This window comes from Tetrao urogallus, assembly GCF_951394365.1.
Source record: "Tetrao urogallus genome assembly, chromosome: 4".
In the NCBI taxonomy this organism is placed as follows: domain Eukaryota; kingdom Metazoa; phylum Chordata; class Aves; order Galliformes; family Phasianidae; genus Tetrao; species Tetrao urogallus.
The window spans coordinates 65374722-65397446 of NC_136817.1; the positions used below are offsets into that span (position 1 = coordinate 65374722).

A 22725-nucleotide genomic window follows, 5' to 3' on the forward strand; every position below is an offset into this window, starting at 1 on the left:
TGCCCACGCCTTGAGGTCAAGAGGGAAAAACAAATGGTGCAAATGGCTGCAAATTCGTTTGTTTTTGGTGGGCTTCACTTATTTACCCCCCAGAACGATTTGCTCTGTGGAGTCAAGCTAAACAGCAAAGGATTGTAGATAGCCAGAATTTAACGCTGACACTGAAATTTGGCCAAGATCTTGTGCTTAATCCTCCTTCTCCTGTTAGAAGAGCCTCAGAAAGTTTAATGTAGGCTTCCAGGGAATGCCAAATCTCCTGAACAATGAGAGCAGACACTGCTGGAGTGGCTGGGGCCCCTGGCACCCCCAGAACATTGGGATAAAACAGGTCAGTCAAAAATCCTTTGTTGGCTCTCATCTTAAAGACTGAAATCAGGAACAAAGATGAAGAAAATAACCATCAGTGGTAGCACTAGTAGCAGAAGATCAACAACTGAGCTCAACTGGCTCACCTAAAATCCTTCTGCAAAAGAAAACCAAACTCCAGTAGCATCTTGGACAGAGGATTTAATAGAAGGGGCAGCAGGGCCACGACAAGGTGCTGAACCAGGACTCAGCACACCTTCTCTTGGATTGCCCCAATACCTGACCACAGCACTGAATGAACCACCAGGCAGAGCTTGTCTTGCTCTCATGGATCTCAGCTAGGTCAATTAGTGTGAGCTCCCTTTGCTCACCTCATGTGGTCCCAATGGCTGCAAGGTAGACACGCCATGGCGGAGGGTTGGGAACCAACGTCCCTCTTCCAGCAGTGAATTCAAGCATCTCACACCTTACATGCCAATGACTCTCAACAACAATGCTGTTGTTTAAGGGGTTCGAGTGATTACCACAACAGAAGCCAAGTACCTAAATCATGAAGATACTTCTAAAAATGACACTCACATTTTCCCACAGTCTTGCAGGAAGTTTATTCCCAGCAAACCTCTGCCTCTTTGCAGCCCTCCCTTCCAACCTGGCTCTGCCATGCTCGGTCTGCACCCTCATTAGGATGAGGAAGTGGCATTCAGGGTGCGCAAGGGCCCAGCAGGACACAGTTCGTGGCCCATAGCAATTACCCTCAAGTCCAGCTCCATGGTTCACCCTGTGAAAACTAGGTCGGACTTTTGCTGCAAGAATAATTCTCACAAGAGGATCCAAATATGGTAGCAGAGTGGTAACAGAGGAGTGGATTTTGAGGAGTAACAACAGGCAAAGTGGCAACAAAACAGACAGAGGGTGGGTGTCAGGGCTTCTCTTGCTTTCCATCCTGCCAGGGGGCTCAGGGCACCATTAGGAGTGCTGCATGAAGTCAACAAATCATAGAATGGCTTAGGGTGGAAGAGACCTTAAAGATCATTGCTTCCAACCTCCTGGACAGGGTTAAGGGTCAGGCAGCCCCAGCTCACAGATCAGGATTTCGATGTGGGAAATGAGTGATAAGAGAAGTGGTTGTTGGAAACCAAAGCGAATCCCGAATTTCACTAGAGAGGGAGCGGGATGAGGGGGAAAATGAAAAAACAAGCGCACACGGTGGGTCACCGCAAGTCTCCGGGGGGCAGGATTTCTCTTCCATCGCATGGAAGAGTGAGATTAAAGAAGAAAGTGGGAGTGGGGTGGGAGGGAAGGGAAGGGGAGGGGGGGGATGAACAAAGGAGATTGGCAGCACAGCTGTTTTGGGAAGAAAAAAAAAAAAAAAAAAAAGCCAGCCTTCCTGTTTCTTTAAAGCCGCTCATCTGCGCGGCGGGCCGGCTGCCGGCGGGGAGAGGCGGGCTGCAGGAGCCGCGCACGGACGGACGGACGCACGGACGGACGCACGGAGCGAGCCGGGGCTCCGCTGCCCGACGCGGCCGATCGGGCGCAGATGGGCGGCGGCGGCGGCAGCACCGGGGCGGCGGCGGCGGCGGCAGCACCGGGAGCGGAGCGGCGGGGTGGGCGCTGAGCGCAACCGCGCATTGCCCCGCGCCATGCGGAGCACGCCGCTGGCCGAGGGCGAGCCCTGGCCTCGCCTCTGTCCCGCCGCCGAGCTCGGGGGGCTGCGGCGGCTGAGACGCAAACACGGCTGCAAAAGTTTCCGCGTGGAGCTCAAAGTGCTGAGCGGGCGGCGGTCGGGGCTCCGCGCACCCCCCGCTCCTCCGCCGCCTCCCCCGGCTCCACCGCCCGCTTGGGAACCGCGCGGAACCGCCGCGCTCGGAGCCGCCGCCAGCGCCTTCCCCGCCGCGCCGCCGCCTCCGCCGCCCCCCGCCGCCGCCCGCCCGCAGCCTCCGCCGCCGCCTCCCGCCGCCTCCCCGCGCCCGCGGCCGGGCGAGGCTGCCGGCGTCTCGCCGGAGATCAAAGCCCTGCAGCAGACGCGGCGGCTGTTGGCCAACGCCCGGGAGAGGACCCGCGTCCACACCATCAGCGCCGCCTTCGAGGCGCTGCGGAAGCAGGTACCTGCCGGGCCGAGGTGCCGGGAGACGGGGTGCGGGGGGGATGCGGTGACAGGAGGGGATGTCGCCTGGGAGCGCCGAGGGTGGAACCGTGCTGTCAATCGGGACCGAGAAACAAGGATTTTTCATTTGCCTGCGTTGGGAACTCGGGATTTTTTTCCGTTTCTTTTTCCCCCCGGAGACAGAAGGGCACAGAGGAGAAGGCAGCGCAAACGAAAAAGCCCTTGAGAGCATCACCGCGGCTCGCTGTGTGCTCCATGCAGCAGCACGTGTGCGTGCCGGCGTGCGCTGTCCTGGGGGGAGCGCAGGGCACTGGAATGGAATTCTTAAGCCCATTCAGAGGGGTTTCTCTCTGAAGCTTTCGTTGTAGCTTTGGCTGAGCCCAGTGGTGCACCTTTCCCAATGAGTTTCCCCATCCCAATGAGTTTCCCATGATTTTTCAGTAGCTTTTGCTTGATGTGTGTACAGTGCTGGGCTTTCTTCTTGAGAGGGCTTAGGAAATCCTTGTGATGTTCTGGGAGTGAATAATAGAGGTGATCTCGTGGGCAAGATGGGGCTTCTGAGAGGTGAACGATGTTGTGGAGAAAATTTCTCCATCCCATTGCCTCCCCAATGTGTAGAAGGGGAGGGGAGAGCCAAAGGAGGGAGCAAGGCTGTACACCAGCGTTATTCTTCTCATTTCTTCCCCATGAGGATAAATCAGTGTCCAGCCCTGATCTGACCCCCATATCTCTATCTCTGCTCCCTGTTACAGCTCCCAGCCATCCTGGCTTTGTTGCCTTCCACCAAATACCAGCAGAACTTCTCCAGGTGCCCACAGCTCACAGCCCTCTGAGCCTCACATCTCAGAGAGATGCTGAGCATCACATCGCCCAGACCCATCCCTCCAGGGCTGTGTGTCAGGCGAGAACTGCTGGTAGGCACCTAAGGCAGAGGGGCTTCAGTCACTGTGTGGCACTCCCTGCCTAACAGCACTAACCCAGGATGTTCCTCCGGTGCTGAGTTTGCCATTTGGAAATGTAAACCCCAGGCGTGATCTCTTTTGTTTCTCCAAGTTGTTTCCCTATCTTGGTTGTTTGGTGGCTGTGTGTAACGTGTTTGGAAGTGTCAGTCTAATTCTCCACGGACAGACATCTACACCACTGAAACCGCAAGGGGAAGTAGCTCTGATTTCCCAGCTCGCTGGCAGTCTTGTTCTAGGCTGAGCCTCAAGCAGAAGTCAGGCAAGCAACAAATTAAAGCCGCACTCTTTTGGGAAATGGGCAACTCTTGAAAAGCCTCAAATTCCTGGCCTTGGCCCTGCGTCCATAAATCATTTCAGCCCAGGACTCAGCTGGGAGCCCAAAGAGCCTGGAGAACAAGTTGCTGTCCTCTCTTCCCATGAAAGCCAGTCTCCAGGGTCAGTGCTGGAGCATACTGGCAGAGCTGCGCTCGCTCTGCGGACAGAAAGAAATCATTCTCTGGGAAATGTTTGCTGTGAGGCTTTCCTAGCAATTTGCTGAGGGGTGGGCTGACTGTCCTGATCAGCATTGGATGACATTTGGATTCATTTCTCCCCGGGCTGCCAGCAGCGTGCTTGGTGCCGTACGTGACATCAGGTGACAGTCGGCTTCATTGCACATAGGCGCAGTGCTGGCTGTCACTCAAATCGTTCCCACCGGTACTGCGGAGTGGCTTCGGGATCAGGACAGAGGAGGGAAACTATCTGCACCATCCCAGCCAGCAAGGCTGAGAGGCAGGAGCATGGAGAGGTTTGCTTTGGGATAGGAGTGTGCTGGAGAGCCAGTTCCTGAGGTGCTGAAATCAACAGGTCTGTGGTGAGGAGTGCACCCAGCCTGCACTCCTTCTATAGGAAGGGATTGGTGTGCAGGAGCTGGTGGTACCTGCATGGATTCTATTTCCTTCCCACCCTGATGGGTACATGGGGCTGGAGGTGCCCACCCATGGTGCCATGGAATCATAGAATCACTTGAGTAAGTAGGAAGGCACTCCTAAAGGTCATCTGGTCTATCTCCTCTGCGATGAACAGAGATACCTACAGCTCCATCAGGTGCTCAGAGCTCTGTCTAGCTTGACCTTGAGTGTTTCCAAGGATGGAGCATCCACCACGTCTCTGGGTCAGCCTGTTCCATTGCCTTACCACCCTTGAAGGCAACTGGCAAAATGCCAGTGGTCACAGAATCAATCCCACTGTAGGGTACCTGGTTATCCCAGGTGAGGAGGAGGACAGGCAAGCTTTGTTTCTCTATGGGATGCCCAGTGGCAGCCCACCATAGGGGAGTGGCTGGCACACAGTGTGCCAGGCAGATGGGCTCTGCAGCTGTGTGCATCTGGCACACATGTTTTGACTCATGGATGCCAGTTCTCCAGATGGCAAGAAGGCTTTTTGTTGTCACTGCTGTCGGTTTTGGAGGAGGAAAATCCAGCCACAGGCATTTTATACAAGGAGGGAATAATCCAAGCATGGTTCTGAGCACTTGGCTGTGCCAGAGATGGCAGATAAATGGGCAGCTGTTGGCTCTGGAAGGAGGAATGTGTCATTGCCATCGTCCTCACCCTTTTGTGTTATGGCCAGCAGGGATCTCTCACCATATGAGTCCCATAAAGCAGGACCAAAGATCAGATGCTTCTATGATGCAGCTCCTTCTCCACAGTCCTGCTTCTTGTGCTGGTCAGCTATTCATCTGGGAGATTTTTTTTCTTCCCTGAATTCCCCAAGTATCATTTGTTAAAGTCTTCTATTGATGCAGGACTCGAGGCTAATAGCGTAGTTCCCCATGGAAAACACACTTCACTGCTTACCTGTTGCAAAAGGAGGAGGAAATAGCTCTGCTGTGCTTTGCTCTCACTCTCTAAGTATCCCTGCTGAGTGCTGTTCCTCTCCCTCTTTCCACCTCCCACCCTGGGACACCCACATGGCTGCTGCTCTGCGGGTTCTTGCACCATCCCATTGCCCCAAGGTGCCATGGAGTTGCAGTAAGAGATGAGACCTGTTGTCACTTGCATCTGTTTTCCCTTGTGCTCCCGGCCCTTGTGGGTGGTCAGTGAACCCAGGCGTTGGCGATGTGGTGATGCAGCAAAGAGCTCATGGGACCCAAGGCCATTGCTTTGCTCCTTTGCGTTCTCATCTTCACATCTGGCAGACTGCAGCAGTGCAGTGGTTTCAAACTAAAAGAGGGGAGATTTATGCTGAACGTTAGGAGGAAATTTTTACTCAGAGGGTTTGTGAAGCCCTGGCACAGGCTGCCAAGAGAAGTGGTGGATGTGCCATTCCTGAAGCCACCTCCTCTGCTCCTGGAGGGCTCTCCATGGTCATCCAAGTATGCCACCATCTAGCAGTGCATTTTGCATTTGCAGGGGTTGTGGTCGTGCATCTTATCTGTGCTGACAGACCCTAAGGTGGCATCAGACTCTCCCTTGATAGCTGGAGACAACCCCAGCCGCCTCTGATCTGGAGCTGCCCATGCCTCACATCTGTTTTCTCTCCAAAGCACTGCTGTCCAGCTCTTCCTCAAAGCAGCATGTCAAGCCTCCAAGCTAGAGTCTGCACTGGGAGCAGATGTGTCCAGAGACATTAATTTTCCCTTCAAGTGCATTGGTTTTTTCCTAAATCTTTCCACTGCTGCATTACCAGGGCTCTCTGCTTTTGCAGCTGACAGCCTCGTTCTCTGCACTCCTGTGGGTTCTGGAGATATTTTAGACTTTTATGGGGCTTTTTAGCTGCTGGGGCTGTTTTTTTTTTTCCCTTCTTAGTATCCTTTTGCTTTGAGCTGCCAGTGTGCATGTGACTGCTGTGGCTGGTAGTTAAATGAGAGCAGAAAGACCCCACTCCCTCCTGTGAGGACACATTAGGAGGCTGCAAGATGCTGGTGGTGGTGGGAACCATCTCCAGGGATATGCAGAGCCAGGGTGGGTGCTGGAGGAAATTAGGAATCAGAATCATTAAGGTTGAAGAAGACCACTAAGATCATCTAGTCCAACCCTCAATCCATCCGCATCATGTCCCTCAGTGCTACATCTGCACACTTCTTGAGCACCTCCAGGGACAACCTCCAGCACTTCCCTGGGCAGCCTGTTCTAATAACTAGCCACTCTTTCTGAGAATAAGTTCCCTCTATACTCAACCTGAGCCTCCCCTGGCACAACTGAAGCAATTAGCTCTCATTCAGATTCCAGACCAGCTTGAGAACCTGCAGCTTGAGCCACATACCCGTGGAGACTGTGGCTCTTTGGTGGATGTATCAACCTATGCTTGCCTGCTTTCTGCATCTTATTTTTAGGATGCACCATCATGTGTTCATCCTCTGTCATAATACCACAGAGGTTGGGAAGGCCACCAAGATCATTCTGTCCAACCATCCTCTCGTCACCACCTTGCTAATTAAACCATGTCACCCAGTGTGACATCTGTTTGAAAGCAACTGAAGTTTGTCACCACCATCATATGCAACCAGTGTTGGTTGTAGCCTTGCTGCTATGGGGAGGCTGAGAGCTCCCTCCATCACCTGCTCACGGGGTCTCCCAGGGCTGCATTCCCCACGTGAGCAGCACAGCATTAATTGGGGCAGCTCAGCTGTTTGAGCCAGCCTCGGGTGATGCCACAGTTATTTAAAGTGCAGTTGAAGCAGAACTGGGAGGCACTGGGGCTTAACAGCTAAGGAAGATGACGAAATACTGGCCAGGAGCAATGCAAGTAGAGAGAAAATAAGGGAGAGCACGGACAAAAGCATAAAAATCCTGAAAACAATGGCTGTGTGTCAGAAATGAGAAGGCTTCTTTGCTCCCCTTGCTGTCTAACTGATGTTATCCTCTGACACAAATCCCATTCCTGTCGGGAGATATTTGCTTTGCGTGCTGCAGCCACCCTGAGTTAACCTCTGTGTTTTCTTATGGCTCCCGCTGAAATCGGAGGAAGAAGTCTGCTTTGAATCCAGCAGGCTTTGAGTGCAGCCCCTGCTCCCTGCCTTTAGCCGTTCTCAGATTACTGCTCAGGCTGCAGTCCCTGTGATGAGGAGGGGGATGCTTGCCTATCATACATCTGGGTTATTAATCCCTGGTTAGAGCCTCCTTGGATCCATGTCCCCTTTTGTGCATCTTCCTCTCGTCCTAGTTTGAATCATAGAAACATTAAAGTTGTAAAGATCATTGGGATCGTCTAGTCCAGCCATCAACCTTCATGGGTCCCACCTTTGTGCTGCCCTTTGTGCCAGCCAAGGAGCAGAACCTCCCAGATGTGGCCACAGCTGCAACGGAGCTCATTCTCCCCTTCCACAGCTGAACCTGACCCATTCAGAGATGGGAGGGCAGCCTCCCTGCTAATATCACCCCCCAAAATGTTCCCCGCTTGGGGGTTGCCTCACGTGGAGAAGATTTGCTGTGCGTTATGGCCCTGGGCTTCCTTCTTCAGTAACCCTCTGTGTAGTTATTATATGGGGTGGTGGTTCAGAACACCTACAACAAAGTAAGGGCTTTGCTACAGCTCACAGCATGATATTTCTTGTGCCCAGAGGGAGGCTTTGAGGGTGCAGAACCTCCTGGCGTAGCACTTGAGGACCGTCAGCACTCGAGCGGAGCCAGGCGTGGGGCCGCGTTAAGCAGACTGCTGTTTGGAATTGCTCCGCGGGGTGAACTCACCCAGCACCACACCTAGGTTTTGTTTGCAGGAAGCCAATTCATTTGCTCCAAGGAGTGAACTCATGTTGCTGCAATGCGAGCAGCAAAGGAGCCAGGAGCTGGGAGGAACCGGGAGCTGGGTTATCCGAAAGCACGGACCCACCCGAGATGAGAAGGCACCAGGGTCGGGGCTGCTGCTGCTGCTTTTATTCCTGTTGACATTTTTAAGCGAGTTTTGTCTGCTGGCTGGATGCTTTGCTGCACAAACTGGTGGCAGAGGAACAAGAGCCTCCCACTCCAGTGGTGTAAAATTGCTGCCCATCGCCAGCCGGAATAGAGATCTGCAGAACATCTGACACCACAACACCCACGGGTTGGACAGAACGGGGCACTTGGGACTACATCCCTCCTCCAAGGACCATCCCAGGAGGCATTTGAGGCCAGGTTGGGTGGGATCCTGGGGAGCCTGACCTGGTGGGTGGCAACCTGCTCACAGCAAGGAGTTGAAAATGCATTGGCTTTAAGGTCCCTTCCAACCCAAATCATTCTATGGTTCTATGATTCTGTGATCATTGCATTTTCTCTCAAAGCTTACAGGATCTGGCCCTGCGGGGTTTGAATCCGTGCCTTGTGAGCACCAAATCCGTGAAGTAATGCATCTTTAGTGGAGCACTGGAACAAGTTGCCCAGAGATGTGGTGGGTGCTCCATCCATAGATACACTCAAGGTCAGGCTGAATTGGACTCTGAGTGCCTGATGGAGCTGTAGGTGTCTCTGTTCATTGCAGGGGGGTTGGACTAGATGGCCTTTAATGGTCCTTTCCAATTCAGACAATTCTATGATTCTATGAAAACAAGTGATGACGTTCTAGACAAAACCGGTCAGTACTTAATCTTTCCGCCTGCTCCCAATAACTTCACAGTTGCCATCCCCAGAGAGGTAACGTGATGGGGACAGAAGCAGAGGACGTTTCAGAATGAGTAAAACAAGGACTGGAGTCAGAACACCAGGACTATCAAGCACTGGACATTTATATGAACCTCCTGGAAGTGTTTCTGCATGAGGCACAATGAGACAGTGAAATCCTCTAAGAGGCAGTGGGGAAGAGGCAACCAGCTGCTCTGTTGGACGTGGTTTAGCTCCCAGCATAAAAATAAATGAGATGAATTGCAAGACAGGTAAATGCCACAGCTTATGGCATGGTGTGAAGGAGCCAGCTGTCAGGAGGCCTTAGCTGATGCTATGCTACAGGCACAGGTGTTTCTCTGCCTCCCCAGCTTTCCTGCTGTAGCCAAGGGGCCAAATACATGACCTGCATATGGAGGGGGTCTGTGCAAATCCATAGTGTTAAGTTGCACTTATGTTACAATAACAAGGAGGTCTGGACCCCAGGGCTCAATGTCTTCCTTTCTTTGGGGGAATGCAATGCAAAGCCAGAGAGGACTTGACTTTAAAGACCTTATCTGTTATATAAACTATACCATGCTCTTTTCTATGGTGACGGCACAATCCAGCCAGATGCTCAGCAATGTGAACTGCCTTAATGCTGCTCAAGTCCCTGGGATAATCCCAATTTTCCCCACAGTCCCGTTGTTGTTGTGAGTATCCCTGGTCCCCTGTGCTGGGGTCTGGGTGAGAATGGACTCCAAGATCATCACTTTGGTGGATGCTGGTAAAGTGCCTGGCAGACATCCTATTGACTTCAAAGGCAGCATCTTCCAAGGACACCACCTCTGATTACAGATGTCGGGGATGGAAGGGACCTGTTACATCACATCCTATCCTGTCTTCCTGCCAAAACAGAGCTCTTGTGCACAGTAACATGCCTCGAGAGCATGCATCTTGCCTTTCTTCACCCTGAGGGTCACTGATAAGACCCCAAAACCCCACAGCCATGACCAGCAAGCATCTTCTGGTCCCAGCCCACTATTTTCTGCTGCATTCCTTCAGATCAGTGTGAAATTTCACTTGCAGTTCCTTTCTGCTTGCTTTAAATCATTGCAAATAATGCAGGCAACATGGTGAGTTGCACAGAAATCAATGGGGTCAGAAAAGGAATATTCATAGCTACTTGAGCTCTGAACAGAACTGCTCAGTTCCCACCTTCACAGCTCTCCCTGCTGGGTTCAGATGTGATGAGCTAGAGGGGGTGTTTGAAAGGAGAGGACTTGGAGTTTACCTGGAGCACAGCACACACCTGGTCATGTAGCGTCCTACTACAGATCAGTGTGGAGCACAGGTCTTCAGCACCGTGTGGCTCTGATGGCATCAAGTGTTTTTCCAGTGTCTTAAGATACTCCATTTTGGTTGAATGTTGAATTTTCTTGGCATCCAGGTGTGTTATTGACACCCTTCACTCAACCTGGGCAGATCCCTCCCCTCCTTGCTGCTGGCTCTGGGAAGAAGTCTTCTAAAGAAGTGCTGAAACCAAAGCACAAAACCTCTCTTCTCCCCCCCATTGCTTGGGAAAGTGTTAGATCTGGATCTGAATTAAGTGGCTCATTCCTCTCTCAATTTTCCATGTTTAATTCAAAAGGAAACATTAAAATGGCAGGAGCCCAGCCAAGACAGGGAGGGTCCATACGAAACAGTTATTCTAACACTGTTACCATGGCAAAAACTCTTATCTCCTACTGTTGGTGCCCCGCACCCATCACAGTGGTATCTGAGCTGCATGGGGTGAAATTCTTTCTGTGTATGTACAGGGCAGCTCCAGTTTGGACTTTGCTGCATCGTGTAGAAGCGTTGTGTAACGCCAGGCGAGGGTTTGGTCAACTCTGCTAACACTGAGATCTTTCTTGGAATTTGTAGCAGGCCTGCCCCCCCCAAAAAAAGCAGTTTGGGTTTTATTTTGTTCCTTTAAATAAATAAATAAACAAATAAATAATGAACAACACACAGAAGAAGGAGAGCAAAATAGATGAGGAAAATAGACATTTTCCTGTCTTCTTGTGTTGCAGCTGGACAGTATCTGTGCATCAGCCCCAACGATTTCGTGGTCGCTTTTCCTTCCGCTTGATTTAACTTCCTCCTTTCTCCAATTCTGAACTTACTCCCACATTTCACTGAATCTTTCCATTCTGGTTTCCATCTTGGTTTTGTCTAGTGTGCTGCTGTTTGATCTGGGATCTCCACTGTTTTTGTGACATCAGTGTTGAAAGACAGTTGGGTGTTTCTGTTGCCCAAAGCTCTGCTTCCAAAATAACTCAGCTCGCTGCGTCTGGGGGCCAGGTATTACCATCTGAAGGTGGATGGTATGTTCCTTTTTGCATTGGTGATAGCAGCACTGTGGAAATGCCAGTGGAGGTCAAAGCAGTGGTCCCACTGGGTATTCCCAGAGAATAAATAGATCCCCAGCCCCCACAAGGGTATCAGTAGCAGATGATACATAGAGAAAAAGGCCCTTTGAAGCTTGTTGGCTTGCTTCTGGAGAGGTCAGATGCCGCTGGCATCTCAGATATATCGTGCAAGCCAAATGGCCTATGGGGTCAACAGCGTTCTTCCATTAAAATCCATGTACTCATGGATAAGGGTGGTCTAGCTGAGATGTTATTGGTCTGAATTTTCATGGTAGAGTCCTCTTTTGAAGCATCTGACAAAACCAAGCTGGAAAGTAAGCTTCCTCTACTAAGAAGAGGTAGAATGTAGATGTAAAGCAATGCATATGGAGAAAACTGTACCAGATTACTCTTAGAAAACGTTAGACACTAACTGACCATAATCTCAGAGAAAGAAGGCCTTAGAGTTTCTGTAGATGAAAATCTCAGATTTGTATCCAGTAGTGGCCACAAATCAAATCAGGAGTGATTAGAAAAAGATTATAAGGTGAAGCAGAGAGCATCAGCATCAGCTAGATAAACTCAGAGAGCACCCACAGTATGAATACTGCCTGTGGTTCAGCTTCTCCCAGCTCCCCAAGGACACACTGGGGTGAGGATGGGTTCAGGGAGGAGCAACAGCAGTGCTCAGAGGTGCAGGATGGCTACAATACAGTAATCAGATGAGGAAAAAGAGATAAATGCTAGAATTATTAAGGTTGGAAAAGACCACTGAGGTCATCGAGTCCAACCATAGATGATGGAGGACTGAAAATACAGAGGAGATGAATCTGTTGCTCCCTCATCTCAAGAACTGGGGGACCTGAAGAGAGGACAGTGGGAGCCAGCTTCAAAGCAAGCAAAAGGAGGGCTGTGGTGTTGAGAAGGACGAGGGAACTGCAAAAGCATGTTGTGGGCGCTCCTATTGCCAGGGTTTCAACTTACTGTGCCAAATTAATGAACAAAAAGATCTATTGTGGGTTGCTAATACCAAGGAAGCACATCTAGCTGGGTTCGTGGAGCTGGCATTTATTGGAGCCTGGCAGAATGCTTGGGGAAATACTATATATTTCTGAGCTGTTCTGCTCTTCCATTGATATCTGCATGCAGCTGCTATGGGGTCAGCAGAGAGGCAGAACCCCTTTTAACCCCTCTTACCTTATGTAAAAAACTGGGGGTGAGCCTGGCTTCGTGTCTGTGGAAAAAAGAGCAGCTCAGGCATGGGTATAGCAAGAAGCTTTAAAACCTCCAACCATAAGCAGAGCGTGATACCGTAGAGGGATGAGGAGGATGGAGGCTGGTGTGGAGGCAGATGGTTGAGGGACGTTCGGCCATTGCAGTGATTGATGTTGCATGAAAACTTAGATTGACAGGCACTCAGACAGCCTGAGCAGTGAGGATGGATTTCAGATAAACGCCCGGCTCCAGTTTCCCATAGGCAATAGATTCTTGTGCATTAAGGGCTGAATGACCTTTAGCAATTTTGCAAAGTAGCGGACAGGGCCCCAAGCCTATTTGAACTCAGCGGATTTTCTCTTTAAGCTGGACATAGCAAAGCTGCGTGCCTAAAATTGAGCTCACATGTAGCGTTTTGCTGGATGGCAATATAAAAGCAGTCCAACCTTCTGTATCCCATGCATTTATTTGGACACGTGCTGCTTAATTTGAATCGTTTGCATGTTCCACATTACACTAAAAATCTTCAAGGGTAAAGAAATAACTTACATCAGATAATGCTTTCCTGAGAGGCAGAGTGATGGGTGCTTTGGTGCTCAGCATGGGGCAGTGGGTTGGAATTTCAGAGCAGATTTGGAAGCTGTGAGTGATGCTGTTTGAGCTCATGTCACCTCTGCCAGCATTGCTCCCTTACTGCAAAAGGCTGCAATGGCTTTGCAGCCACTTGCGGGGAGGAGGATGCTCGGGGCAAGTCACTCAAGGGGCTGGCAACAGGGGGTTGGGTTTTCCAAGAAAAACAGGGTCTGGCCTCTCTGAGAAGCCAGCTGAGCGGCAGGCAGGCATCCCATGTCCTGCCATCACGCTTTGAGCAGAACTGCCCTGCTGAAATCGAGAGGTCTCATGCTGCTTCATTCCCGCAGAGATCAGCAGGGGAGTTCTTCTGCAAAACCTGTTGGGACCATATGGCCTTTTATCGCAGAGTTCCTATTTGTGTTAAAAACCGCTAAGAAAATAACCTACAATTGTTTTGTCATGCTTCGAGCGAGATATTTTGTTTTTCTGGCCTAATTTTTTTTTCTTTCCCTGTTACCCTTTCTAGGTTCCCTGCTATTCTTATGGTCAAAAGTTGTCCAAACTGGCCATCTTGAGAATAGCCTGTAACTATATCCTTTCCCTGGCCAGACTAGCAGACCTGGATTACAGCGCTGACCACAGTAACATGAGCTTCTCTGAATGCGTGGAGCAGTGCACTAGGACCTTACAAGCAGAAGGAAGATCTAAAAAAAGGAAGGTATGTTACAGTCTCCTCCACCCCCCCCCAAATAACGGTAAAAGTTACAAAAGAGGGGGAAAAAAAATAAATCTGAAGCTATTTCCTTCCTTTCTCAACCTCTTGAATTTTTCCTGATTCTTTACTCCTCGTCTTTCTTCCACTTCTCGGCTCTTTGCTTTTTCTGTCTGATCCTGTAATAACCACATTCCTTGCTAATCAAAAGCTTTGCTCTCCTCGCCAGGCTCTTCCTCTCGTTAGTCCCCCCCTCGTGTTTTAACACAACATGATCCTATTAGCGTTGTCTTGTGGCTGTTGCTGGTTAAAAGCAACCAGCGTTTTGGAGAGCCCAGAACGTGGCTGCCCGGCTGTGATTTCTGCTTTGTTTAATCTAACACTTATCTCTGTGAAAATCGCCTGACAACAACCAAAAAAAAGTAGCTAATGGAGATGTTGTACATATTAGGAAGATGTATGACCTGAAGGACATGCGGGTATCTTGAGGAAACAACGCTGAATCTAATTACGCATCACATTCCTTTAGCTTACTTAACGCTGAACCAATTAGGTGAAATCATCATCAAGCTGCCGTAGGAGGAAGCAGAGCGCTCGGCCAGTTTTCCTCTTGGAAAGTGACATGGGTAAATTAAAGGAGTGATTGATGTCTTTGTTCGGGCTTTTATGACAAAAAGAGTTTTGTAAACTTGAATTGAACTTCCCCCTGCTTTCTGGGCTCGCTTGTCATGCAGGATAATAAATCAGCGGGACTTTAATGGATGAATGGACAGCTAAGCTGGGGAGCAGGCTCCTTCCCGGTGTCGTTAAGGTCTGCCTCCGATTCGGGCAGGTTTCCCTGGTTTTCCTCTTTTTCAGCCCAACAAATCATCCTTCAGAAGTTTGGGTTATAAATAAACACAATAGTATGCTCTCTGTCGCTTCCTGACACCGTATTTTTGACCCCCAGAGCTGTAGTGCCAGGTGAGATGTGCACAGCAAGATGTGGCCAAGGAGGTACAGCAGCTATGTATGGGGAAGCCTGAAATTGAGTATTTACTACAAGGAAATGGGTGCTGGTGGCCCAGAAATATGCTGCAGTGCCACTAGCCCTAGGGCAGGAGATGGGAGTGGAGTTCTAGGGCTGATCAACCTTCCAGGGTCAAAATGGAGGAAGTCATTGGTCAAAATGGAACATCCATTATGGCAGCTGGGCAATTCACTGGGCTGGCTCTGAGGCTTTTGGTGCCTGATGGGCTGAGTCTCATTGTCTTGGCTTATGTAAACCAACACAAGCTTCAAGACAGAAAACTTGGATCTGGATTTCAAGTGGCTCCATATCCCAGGCTGTTCACATATGAGGGTTAGAGCTGTGCCCACTCTTAATTAAAAAAATAAATTAAGAATTAAAAATCTTCCATTTTTGGCTTTTGCTCCAAAGCGCGTGTACAGAGAAAAGCCCTGATCCTATTGAGAGTACATGAACAATGAAACTCTCCCAGGACATTGGCCATCATGCTTCCACAAAGGCCACCACCAGTCCCAGAAACAGCATAACCGGGAGAAAATCTGCCTTTGCTTCGTATCCTCTGAGGACACCCATCCTCACCCCCCTCCAAATACCTTCTCCAAAAGGAAAGACAAGTTTTGTCCTAACAGCAGGATCCTGGTCTATGCTCTACCTTACTTTTCTTTCTAGAAATTGTCTTGCAAATGCAGTTCTGCCATACTGGAAAGTCTGTGTGGAGGATTTTCTGGGCAACCCAAGAGTCTCTGGGTTGCCCTTGCTGATAGGAATCATTTTATTTTAAGCTTGTGTGATGGCCAGAGCACATTCAGTTGAAGATGGAGCCAAAACTAATAGGGTTCACTGAGGAACCTCAAGCAGTCAGCAAATCCCAATAGACAGGAGACATGAAGACAAAAGATGCAAAGACAGGATTGAAATGGTCACCCTATCATGGTGTGTCCCTTTCTCTTCAAGCCAAGACATGGCATTGCGAGCATGAGGGGGAAGGCTGTTGGCAAACTGGAGCAGTAAATCTGGGATAGCTGAGCAGAAAAGATGGGAGCTCTGGATGTCAGGTGGTGTGGAAGGATGTCTCTCCTGGGGGGTCTCGCACAGGCAGCTGGAGGAGGATACAATGGCTTGGCCCAAAATCACCGCATGCTCATTAATTCTGAAATCGGCACGTTTTCTGAGCCTAGCGTGGTTTTAATCAGGTCTCGCAAACCACTGCTTGCTGAGCAGTTCCTTCTGACTTACAGACTTCAGGGTGGATTTTTGTTGTTGCTGTTCTCTTTTTGTTCTTTCTTTAAAAAAAAAAACCACAGCAAGCCCCAAGTGCAGACCTCTGGTATTCGCACTGTGCTGCGCCCTTATCTGCTACCATCTCTGTTTTATTGCGTTTCTCCCTGCCCCTATCTCCTGAGTTCCCTGGCAGATTGCAGCATGCTGTGGCACCGTGAGCATCTCACACAAAAAAGTAGCTGATGGGAGTTTGTTTTGGCAAGCGGGGGCTCCAGATGTTGCATTTGCTGGATTCTGCATTGCTTTGTGCTTTGTTTTTGAGGGTGAATTATCTGCTGTCCCTAATGTTAGGTTGTTGTGCAGACTTTGTTGTTGCAATAGGAAATTTAATAGGTGTTTTTTTTCCCCCCTTCCACTCCATTGTGTTAATTAGAAAAGTTGGCTTTAGCCTCTCCAGCTATTTTAGCTAAGAAAAAAATTCCCCTTTCCAGTCTTAACTGCTGTTATAGAGTGATTTAAGTCGTTGCAACTGAGATTTGACCAAGGGTGTTTGGTGATTGGAGATCTCATTTATAAGCAGCCAAAGGGGTAACTGAAGGCCTACAAATGCCTTTTCCTAAAAAAAATAAGCTGCATGAGGAGGTGGCAAGTTACGATAGAGTTCATTTTTGAAAGCTGGCCTTTGGCTGGTTATAAAAGGGCTCTGCGCTAAGTTATGCCCTTCACAGTGCATGCATGAGTCACAGTGTTGGAGTCACTGTCCTTGGAGGTGTCTGAAATATGTGGAGATGTGGCACTGAGGAACATGGATTAGTGGGCATGGTAGGGATGGGTTGGTGATTGAACTTGGTGATCTTAGAGGTCTTTTTCCAACCTTAATGATTCTATGATTCAGCGTGATGGAGATTTTGACTGTGATGTCCCAGCTGAGCTCTGGATCCTGTTGGAGCTTTGCTTGGATCTGAGGTCCCAGCTGGGGACATATCACGGGTGGCCAGGAGTCCCCCAAAAGCCTCACTTGGTTTTTGTGGGGCTTTGGGTCCTGCTGCAGGCTACTTATCACAGCTCTATGCTCCAGGTGAGGCATCGGAACAGGCTGCCCAGGAGGTGGTGGAAGCACCATCTCTGGAAGCATTCACGATAAGTGTAGATGTGGCACAGAGGAACATGGTCTAGAGTATTTACGGGCATGGGCTGATGGTTGGATTAGATGATCATAGTGGTCTTTCCGACCTTAATGATTGTGTGATTACATGATCCATATGCTCTGCAGAATGGCTGCATTAAGGGGTCTGTGAGGGTTTGGGGCTGGGGGTACAGAGCAGTGCTCCCCATGTCTACAGGGCAGCTCCCACCTACTCTCCAGGCAGCACAGCACAGCTTTTTGCTCATCACAAAACACCGTATGCTAGGCAGCCCTAACACCATGACAACCCCGTAACAACCAGAAAACTCCTAAAAAAATATCTATATATATGCATGTGTGTGTGTGTGTGTTGGGGGGGTGGGGGGTGGGTATTTCACCCCCAAAAAACCTCCCCTCTTTGCCTCCCACCGGTTGCTCTGCTCAGCAGCAGCATGGGAGCCACGCCGGAGCCGGGAGGGAGGGCCGGGCGGTTGGGTTGGGTGGTTGTGTTATATTTTTTTTTGGCTTCCCCCCCCTCTCCTCCCCGTCTCTTCTGGCAGTCGCAGACTCCAGATGTTCGGAGCGCGAGCTGGGAAGTCCTGCTGGCGCCACTTGGGGCAGAGGGCAGGGGAAAGGCACGCGAGCTGGAACCCGGAGTACTCAGTCACTGCAGGACTTGGCGCATTCCCCAGCTTGCTGCTGGCACATTCCCCGGCTCTCTCCTGGCCATCTGTTCCAAAAAAACACTTTCAGAACCTCATCATCACTCAGGATACAACACTGCGAGCAGCTGTTAGCGAGGCAGAAGGAAAAAAAAAAAAAAGAGAAAACCATGCGAAAGGTCTCTTTGTGAGAGAGGAAACTGGGTTATGAATAACAGGCGAGCAGTTGGAGCTCAATAAAAGTTTTCTGCTGGAATTTAGTTTCTTGGGTTTTTGAGTCCCGGGGTCTGCGTATGTGTGTGGATGCACACAGACACAAGGAATTAAAATTAAAGATGAGCTATATATATGTTCCCTGATAATTAGATGATATAGGAGCGCCCACGGCATGAAACGCCGCTCCATTTGTTGCAGTCTGTTGCACCAAAATTGCTCACGTTATGTATGTAATTATTGCATTATATAAAACAGTTATTGTGGTGTTCTGCCATGCCTTGGTGCTGCCCCATTGCTGCTTGCCTAAAAGCAGATTTCCTGCTGTAGGTGAGGTTTATTCCCACATACTGCAGCACATTTACTCTCTGGGAGTGGGGTTGTAAAAGAGAAATGGTAGCGTCAGGCTTAATTTGTATGGCATTTCTGTTTGCTCGAAGCATATTTTTTCTATAACCCTGCATCAGGATCCATGATTTATTTACATGGAGCCCTGAGCTGGAGGCACAGCTCCCAGCTTGGTTTGCTCACCCAGTGCTGGTGGCAATCGATCACCTGATAGCGATATCAGATGGTGTTACCGCATCGTGTTCGGGTGATCTGCACGGCATTTCTTCCCTGTGGATTCCCGTCCTGTGCTCTGGGGGAGTCTGGTAATGAGGTTGGAGCTCCCTTTCTCTGCAGTCTGATCAAGCAGAGGTTCCTCTTTAAAAATAGCTCCCTCTCCCTGCTCGCACTTGCAGGCAGGCAGGCAGCCAGGCTGCTTCCCTGGGGAAGAGCTGGGCCACAGGAGAGCAGTGATCCTTCCCGTCCATCTGCCTGTCTGCAGCTGCAAAACAGCAGGGTCCGTAGGGAAGCTGGGTGCCATGTGAGTTTTCCCTGCCCTGTGCTTATAGCTCATGTTTTGAGATGCCCCTGCACCCCAGTGACCCAAACAGCAAATGTGAATGAGCAGAGGGGTTAGGCTGAGGATTCTCTGTGGCTTGAGCAGAAAAAACAAGAGGTTTCCCTCTACTCCAGTTACTACCATGGGGGGGAGATCCACCCCACAGCTATCAGGTAACTTCAGCAAAAGGAGTATGTGACTCGGGGAGATAGGAGAAGCCTTGGAACAAAGGTTGACTCCATTCCAACAGTACTTTGATTTATAGAGATTGAAATGCTCTGGGATGCTGCAAACTCACCAAGGTCATTGGGCCAGTTGTCAAATTCAAGAGCCAAGGGAGTTGTGATTATTAGTTTAAAGCAGACTCTGTTCAATAAATCTGTCTTCTGAGCTGCTGGCTGGAGTGGGAGCAGTTCGGGGAGAGGCAAAGCCCCTTCCTACCCAGCACCCCCCTATGAGCCCCTGGGACCAAGCAGTTCTGCTGAGCTCCTCCACTGCCTTGCAGGGCTCCCTTCACCCATTCCTCCTTCCATTTATCCTTCCCTCCATCTCTCCCTGCCTCCCTTCAATCCTCCATCCCTCCTACTTTCTTTCCTACCATCCATTCCTCCCTCTCTCCATTACTTCCTCCATCCCTCCATTCATCATCCATCCATCTCTCATTCCCTCCGTCCATTTTTCCATCCTTCCCTCCATAACTCCCTCCATCCATCCTTCCATCTGTCTATTTCTTCCTCTGTCCATGACTTCCTCCTTTCCTCCCTCCCTCCGTCCACCCTCCTTTCCACATCTTTCTTCCCAAAGCTGCTGTACTTTGACCCTCCTTTGCTCACTCCATTTTCTTACTTCCCCCATTTTTCCCACTGCAGTGTCAGGTGCTATTTATTCAGGATTTTCAAGAGCCCTCAGGACACAGGAGGAGGACTGGGGTCCCTCTGACTTGGGTGGCTTTGGGTAAGAGTGAGGCTGCTCCTACAGGGAAAGGGATTTGCTCACTAAGACTGTTGTTCCAGACAGCAACAGGGGATGCATCTCTCTACTGTTTTTTAATATTAATCATAGGATCATACAATGGATTGGGTTGGAAGGAACATTAGAGATAGAGATCATCCAATTCCAATCTATCTGCTGTAGGCAGGGTTGCCACACACTAGATCAGGCTGCCCAGGGCCCTGACCTTAATGAGAGCATTCAATACTTCCCTCCTTTTTCTTCATTTCCCCTCTTTTTTTTCTTCTTTTATTCCTCTCATTTTTCTTCTTTTTCTTTCCATGTGACAAAAATTAAATAACTCTCATTTCTGTTACAGGTTATTAATAATCATAATTAATTGTTGGAAAATCGTTTTAGGCATTTCCTATCAGAAACTTTTGTGATACACAAGTCTGTTCGTCATTCTCTCACCCAACCCCTGTGTATTCAAAATCCTGAGTCCCAGCTAATTAGGACGGTGGTTTTTCCTGCCTAGAACAGCACTAGGTAGTGTGTTAGTCAGAAGAGACAACAAGTCATTGATAATAATTGCATGATGAGCTCCATTTTTTTATTTGCTGTGCGCCAATCAGAAGGGCAGGCCTAATGCAGGAAGGGTTTGCAGTGAGGCTCTTGTATCCCCATCCCTCCCCTTAGCCCAGTGTGGACGCTCACCTGGGATGGGTCATCTCACAGGCAGCAGCCCTAATTATAGTAATAATAAAGCAGAACATCAATGTCATAATACTTCCAGAGAATTATAGAACCACGTCACCATCTAGGTTGGCAAAGACTTTCAAGATCACCAAGTCCAACCACCAGTATGACCTACCGAGTCCTGGCACTTTGTACCTTAATGTTACAAAATTCAATAATAGAAAAGGGGAGAGAGTAAAGCAACAAATGGATCTGAGAAAGAATGTTTTTTGGTCAATCAAAAGGAGTTTGACCTTTTTAGACTGTCATCAAGACGCCTGGTCTGTCTGGAGAATTGATGGCCGTGTCCAAAGGACCGTCAGGGGCCGCACTGCACCCTGGAAAGCTCTGAAGTCCACTGGCAAAAAGCAAGAAACGGTGGTTGGACTCAGAAAATGGGATCCATTTCCAAGTTTCTAAATTCCTGAGTTACTTAAAGGAGGATTTAGGAGCCCACGTGATGAAGGCAGTTTGGCCAACTGCGATGTGACCTCATGAAAGAGTGAGCCCAAAGGATTTTACTGTGTTTTGAAGTATGCTAATGATTGTTTGTGGGATATTCACAGGGCTTATTTTAATGTCAGAGGGGGTTTAGATAAGGTTTTTCCTGTCTCAAAGTGCTGCGCATTGAAGTTGTGCTTTTTACGATGGCAGCAGTAAACCTGTACCAGTTACTCACATACACCTGCCTCTACCTCTCCTGTGGGCTGAGAAGCTGTTTCTGTGGAAATAAATGTGATAACCACAATAGCAAAATAGGTCCCACAGGTCTGGGCCACACCAGCTCTTTTGCTTCCCTTTTGTAATTCTGAGATTGACTTTGGATTCTGAAAATGGATCCAGAGGTCTTTTCCAAAGCAGGTATTTGCCAACATGTCTCATTTTGTTCCTTTTCTTTCCCAAACTTTCCTTGTTCCCTCTCTCTCTTCCAGCACTCTAAGGACTCTGCCCACCTAGCTGTCGATGCCCAACAAGCCAAACTCCAGAACAGTTGCACTGTGGGTTAATGGCCCCAACCAGGGCCATTTGTGTGAGGAGCCACCAGAACAGCACATGTTCACAGTTCTGATGCTGCATCTTTCTCTTTCCAGGAGTAATAACAGGGAAGGGAGGATTCAGAAGAGCTTCCAGCCAGTTACATCTGTTCTTGGCAAAGATTGCACAATCCAGATGAAGTCTGCAAGCAGCTTTTGTGCAGAAGCCCCTTTTCAAGATGACAATTGGCCAAGGAACTTTCTCAGTCTCTGGAACAGAAAGGAAAAAAAAAAAAAAAGGACAAGGATGCTTCTTATTGTTTTTAAGCCAGCCACCTTTTAGTACGTGCAATTTATTTAGCACTTTTCCCTTTGCTTAACTGGGAAATGTTCCCCTCTCAGCTCATGTGTACAGTCATTTTTTGTTGTTGCCGTTGTTGCTGTTGTGCCAAAGATTTGATGGAGCTTCTACACTGTGTCTTATTTTTGCCTTAATGTTAAATCCTTGAGCCAAAGAGAAGTCAGAGACACCGTTCAGATTGCAGCAACTGGGCCAGCAGCTGTCAGGGACAGATCTGAATTTCGGAATCCTTCTGCGAGGTCCCTCTTAGCTCTCCCATCCCGCAGCCCTGCCACTAGCCTTTGGTGTGGCAATGAGTGGGGACATGGCACTGGGTGATGAACCACCACATTGTCTTCTTCCTTGGAGCTGCTCCGTAGTTCCACCTCCTTGGCCAATTCCTGATGTTCCTGCGACATCCACAGGGTAGGGATACTGACGTGTAGAGAGAGCTGAAGCAGGATCTAGGGTGTTGGGTTTTTATTTGTTTGTATTTTTAATAAAGAAAAAAAATAATAAGTAGAAGCTAAGCGCCATGTGAAGCAATAAAAGAAAATCAAAGGGAAGTTCAGCTAGGCGGAGTGGAACGCCGCAACACAGTTCTGCAAGCATTTCTGTTTTGTGAGGTCATTTTCATGGGGTTTTCGAGTGGTCAGAAACCCGTGTAATGCAAAGGCATTTGAATCCTATACTGTACCTTTCACTTCAAATTGAAGTAAAAAGAAAGAAAAAATGGAGAAACATTTGCTTGGAGTAAGCAGACTTTATAGGTAATGCAGTTCGTGTGCTAATGATGGGGGACAAAGCTCTGTGTTCGAGAATATGGG

At 49.2% G+C, this 22725-nt stretch overlaps 1 protein-coding gene across 1 annotated transcript; it reads left to right on the plus strand.

Annotated features, from left to right (window-relative positions):
* Positions 1 to 1946: 1946 nt before the first annotated feature.
* Positions 1947 to 21865, plus strand: ATOH8 (atonal bHLH transcription factor 8; the record flags this gene model as incomplete). Its single annotated transcript, XM_079534583.1, has 3 exons — positions 1947 to 2408; positions 13614 to 13805; positions 21676 to 21865. The coding sequence occupies 3 exons, from the start codon at positions 1947 to 1949 to the stop codon at positions 21679 to 21681; spliced, it is 660 nt and encodes a 219-aa protein (XP_079390709.1). The 3' UTR covers positions 21682 to 21865.
* Between the last annotated feature and the right edge of the window lie 860 nt (positions 21866 to 22725).